Here is a 4,812-nt window from a genome sequence, read left to right on the forward strand (position 1 = left end):
ACGGCGTCGGGCACGCCGAGCTGCTCGGCGGCCGCCAGCAGGCGGGCGCGGTTGTGCGCCGTGAGCGCCAGGCGCCCGGTGTAGAAGAAGTCGAGCAGCAGCTGGAAGGTGTCGGCGAGGCCGTCGGGCAGCGCCACGGGCCCGCCGGGGCCGCGCGCGCGGAAGAAGCGGGAGCAGCTGGCGAGGACCGGCCAGTGCGCGCGGAACTCGCGGCCGCCCACGCCGAGCGTCGCGTCGCAGAACTGCCCGGCCGCGCGCTGCCGGTTCAGCTCCCGCAGCACCCGCACGCTGTGCGCCGCCGCCGCCGCCATGGCCGCGCCCGGGGCCGGCACCGGCACCGCCGGACGTGGCGTCACCGAGCGCCGGCAGTGACGCGCGTGCCTCTGTGTCTGTGTGTGTGTGTGTCTGTCTGTCTGGGTGTGCGGGGCTGGGGCCGGGCCGGGGGGGGTGTGCGGGGCGGGGCGGGGCGGGGCGAGTCGAGCCCCGCGGCCCCGGGCCGGTGCCCGCAGCTCAGGCGGCGGCCCAGCGGCGCGTGTACGCCTGTATGGCCATCTGGAAGTGCTCGGCCGTGTTCTGCTGCGGCCGCAGCAGGATGACGAAGGCCCGCGGCACGAAGTACCCGCCCAGCAGCGCCCCGAGCGTGCCCAGCGCCCCGAGCACCTTCGCCGCCGCCTCGGCCCGGCCGCGCAGCGCGCCCTGCGAGCAGAGCACGGCGGCCGAGAAGCCCAGGTGCAGCAGCAGGCTCACTGTCAGGCCCTTGGCCTCGTTGTAGCCGGCGGGCAGGTCCGTGCCCGCGTAGCTGAGCGCGAAGCAGCCCACGCTGAGCAGCACCGTGTAGGCGGTGGTGGCGGCGGCCGCGGCGCTCGGGGCGCACTCCAGCACCACCCGGTCGGGCTGCGCGTCGTAGTCCCGGAGCGGCACCGAGGGGCTGGTGACCTCGGCGGCCAAGCACAGCAAGGCCTGCGCCGCCGTGCTGCCGGCCACAAACAGCAGCGGGCCCTGGCGCCGCAGCCAGGCCTCGTAGAGCGCCGGGCAGCGCGCGTTCAGCTTGAAGATGCAGAGGATCTGGAAGGAGCGGGTCGCCACGCACGAGAGGAACACGGTGAAGCTGACGGAAAAGAGTGGCACCCGCAGCAGGCACGCCAGCCTTGTGGGCTCCCCAAAGTAGCAGAAGAGGCTGCTGCAGGTGCAGGCCAGGGCCCCCAGCATGATGAAGCACATCTTCCCGCCTGCAGACTTGACCACGGGTGTGGAGGCATTGAGGGCAAAGAGGACAGCCAGTGCCACCATGAGCAGCATGAGGAGCACAGCCAGGGTCAGCAGCACCCAGGAGAGGGGCTCGGACCAGGACAGGAACTCGACAACACGGTTGAAACAGGCCTCGCTCCCTGCTGGGGCCCACTCGTCCAACCTGCAGTCCTGGCACCTGTAGGGGTCTGCAGAGGACATGGGCACCTTGCATACCTTGGACCCCGTAAGAGCTCTGCCACAGCCCAGCCTGCAGCCCCCCCAGGCTCTGCCCACCTCTCATGTTCTGCTCATTCCCACAGGCACTCCCAGGCCTTGGGGAGCAGAGGGGGCTCTTTTTCCAAAAGACCCCCCACACCCAGAGTTCCACCCATGGAATTCCCCAAAGTCTGTGGCTTCGGCTGAGGTGTGGGGCCTGCAGGACCTCGGCTGGGTTAGGCTCAGGGCTGTGGATGAGAGGGGGCCCATGCATCCAGCAGTAACCTGGGAAGGGTCTGCAGCAGCCCCCTTGAATGGGACAGGACCTCACTCCCGTTGTTCTCAGAGCTGCCCCTCCCCACCCCGTAGCCCAAGAGCGGGCTGAGGGTGCCAGGGAACCAGCTGCCAGGAAGAGGGTTGTCATTGTGGCTGGTTACTCTGAGGCAGGACACTGCTGCTGTCTGTCTGAGGCAGGGCACATTTCCATATGCCAGCTGCTGGTGACCGCATGGTGTGGAAGCCCCAGGTGCCATCTGGGGCACAAAGGCAACCACTGCATCGAATTTCCCTGGCAGAGGATGCGGTGCAGGGAACAGCTGCTGGGCTGGACATGCCTGTCCCCTGGCCACAGGAGAAGGGGCTGTGTTTGCTCAGGTGGGCTCACCTGTGGGCAACACTCCCTGGAAAGTGCAGGACGTAGGCTTTGCATACCCACCAGTGAGCAAATCAGAGCCAGACCACTGCCATCAGGTCAGCTCAGGCTTTACTGACCACAGGAGAGAAGAGGCTGGGAACGGGGAGAAGGGAGCAGGAGGCAGGATGCAGGCAGGCAAGGAAGTGGTGGGAGCAGCCCCCAGGGTGTACTAACCTGATCTGTTCAGGAAGGTTCCCAACGGACAGGCCACACAGTTAAAGCAGCACCGGTGGCGGTTCTGCTGCAGCCGCCACTCCCCCGGCTGACAGGCCTTGGAGCACAGCGCGGTGGGAGCCTGCCGGCAGTGCAGACAGGGTCAGCCTGTGAGCAGGGTGGGTAGCAGCACAGCTTGGGCCCAGCAGCACTCTGACACCCCCCACACCACCTCTGTCCACCCTCAGTTTTGCCCTGCTATGAGGAAACGCCCCATAATAGCTGGCATTGGGACACAGCCAGCTCAGTAGTGAGGAATAAATAAGACCTGAGTGCAGAACAGTACCTGGTTATCTTTTGTGTGCCACAGGACTTTGCCTGGGTCGATGCTCAGCCTGTCAGGGTTGACACGGAAGGTTCCTATCACATCAGAAGCCCAGCTTGAGCCACTCCAGTTCCACATGACGATGTCGTAGCCTTTACAAATATCCCCGCTGGCATCAAAAGAGACTCGGCTCTTGTACAGGGTGAAGTTTACCTGCCTGATCTTTTGTAGGAGCTGTAAAACAAAAGAGTGAGAGGAGCCCTTCCAAAGTTGAGACTCCTGCCATTGGGAGGGAGATGTGCTGGAGGATCCCTCCTCTGTGCTGCCTCTGCTCTCCAAATCCCCATCATCTGCAGGAAGTCCCATCCAGGTCTCTGTGAGGCCTGAGCACAATGGGAAAATCCTTCCCTGTGGGAAAAGATCCTCAGGGATCCTCTTCCACAAGGAAGATCCTTCCTCATATTGCTCTTACCTGCCAGGGATAGATGGTGCCTTTGCTGCAAGCCCCCGAGGCACAGCCCAGCAGGTTGTGGAGGCCGTGGGCCACAGCGTACACGGCCGAGTACACGTTGAAGGAGGCTTGAGCGTCGAACACGTTGGGGGCAGCAGTGAGGGAGCGGCAGCTGGTGTAGTGCTGGGTGCAGCTCCCCCCGGATTCCCCACCTGCCTCTGCAGTGCCGGCACACTTGGCCGCAGCACCTTCCTCCATCATCTTCCAACTTTCAAAGCGTTCCAGCATCACAGACTCTGGGTTTTCAACTGTCATCCCAATCACCGTGCCAATGGTCTGGATGCCAGGCACCTGCCAGACGGTTTTAGACAACAGCCAGTCTTCAGAGCCCACCCACACCATGCCTGTGATGTTCTTCTGGACCACCACCTCAAAGAATGGGCGGGCGCTTTGGCTGTTGGAGAAGACGATGGTGACATTGACCTTGATGTCTGTGAGGAGTCGGACCACGTTGTGGAGCTCAGGGTTGCTGGTGTCTGAGTTGACAGGAATGGTGCCTCGGTAGGCCACGCACACGTCACTTGCGCTCAGCAACTTCTGCAGGGCATCCAGGCCACCCCTACCATAGGTGTTGTCGCTGCCCAGCAGTGCCACCCAGGTCCAGCCAAAGTGCTGCAGCAGCAGGAAAATAGCTTTCACCTGCTGCCTGTCACTGGGGATGGTGCGCAGGAACGACGGGTACAGCCGCTTCACGCTCAGCGTCTCCACAGAGGCTTCATAGCTGATCTGTAAAGTGACCCAGGAGAAAGGGGGAGGTACTGCCCCAGGCAGTGGCATCCCTGAGAGCTAATGGCATGGGCAGCCTGTCCTGGGGAGACTCAGAGCTGGGCAGGCAGTGGAGCCAGCACTGAGTGCGCTGTGGCAGGAAAAGACTGTGATGGATGGTGAGCCAACTGTGATTCCTGCCTGCCCCCAGATAGGGGCTGGGAAGGGACCCCAGCCAGCCCACACAGAGGGGCTGCGTTTCCAGCTCTAGCAGCCTCCTCAGCTCTGAGTCCACCCTCTCTCAAACCCTCACTGCTCAGGATCCCTAGTCTTCATCAGCTGCAGGAGCTGGACTTACCTCTGGTACGAGGAAGATGCCGAGGATGGCAGCTGTGGTGAGGGCCAGCTGTGTGCTGTCGGGGCCAATGACAGCAACAGCCTGGGGCTCATAGTGTTGTAAGGTGGGGAGCAGCTGGACATCCTGCCTGCCTTTGCGGATGAGGGCACTCAGGGTGGCGTGGAGGTTGGCGGGCTCAGAGCAGGTGTCGTGGATGTCGTAGCCCAGAGTGACGTTCGGGAGCAGCGTGCTGGAGTTGTTGATCTCCTCTATGGTGAATCGCAGGGCCTGGGACAGGCAGTAACCGTGGCTCTTGAAGACGGCATTGCTGCGGAACCGAGAGCGGTTATTAGGGAGGACAGACCGCGGCTGGGGGAGCGGGCGGCGCGGGCACTCACTCATCGCAGCCGCGAGCCAGCGGGCTGGCGTCGGTGCGGGGCCCGGCGATGTGCAGCGGGAACAGCCCGGCCAGGCGGTAATCGCCGCGGAGCACGAGGGCCGCAGCGGCGGCGGCGGCCGCGCACAGGCAGAGGCGGAGCGGGGCGGGCGGCGGCATGGCGGGGCAAGGCGGCGCCGGCCGGGCGGCTCTTAACGGGGCGGCGGCGGCGGCAGGCGGGGCTTGGCACCGGGCGGGCGGTGCC

General features: G+C 64.5%; 1 protein-coding gene across 1 annotated transcript; it reads right to left on the reverse strand.

Annotated features, from left to right (window-relative positions):
* Window positions 1-510: 510 nt before the first annotated feature.
* On the reverse strand, window positions 511-4,727 carry TAS1R1 (taste 1 receptor member 1). Its single transcript, XM_027632608.1, has 6 exons — window positions 4,570-4,727; window positions 4,193-4,499; window positions 3,091-3,855; window positions 2,640-2,852; window positions 2,315-2,435; window positions 511-1,436 (listed from the first exon to the last, which is right to left on the reverse strand). The coding sequence occupies exons 1-6, from the start codon at window positions 4,725-4,727 to the stop codon at window positions 511-513; spliced, it is 2,490 nt and encodes an 829-aa protein (XP_027488409.1).
* Window positions 4,728-4,812: the final 85 nt, after the last annotated feature.

Source organism: Corapipo altera, unplaced genomic scaffold, assembly GCF_003945725.1.
Source record: "Corapipo altera isolate COAL_440 unplaced genomic scaffold, ASM394572v1 58200, whole genome shotgun sequence".
In the NCBI taxonomy this organism is placed as follows: domain Eukaryota; kingdom Metazoa; phylum Chordata; class Aves; order Passeriformes; family Pipridae; genus Corapipo; species Corapipo altera.

Excerpts from the sequence above, each read along its gene's own strand:
- TAS1R1 (XM_027632608.1), bottom strand. The coding sequence starts at position 4,727 with ATGCCGCCGCCCGCCCCGCTCCGCCTCTGCCTGTGCGCGGCCGCCGCC. Across the intron at positions 2,853-3,090 it reads GCACCATCTATCCCTGGCAG|CTCCTACAAAAGATCAGGCA; the intron begins GTAAGAGCAATA and ends TTTGTTTTACAG. Across the intron at positions 2,436-2,639 it reads GGCACACAAAAGATAACCAG|GCTCCCACCGCGCTGTGCTC; the intron begins GTACTGTTCTGC and ends CACTGCCGGCAG.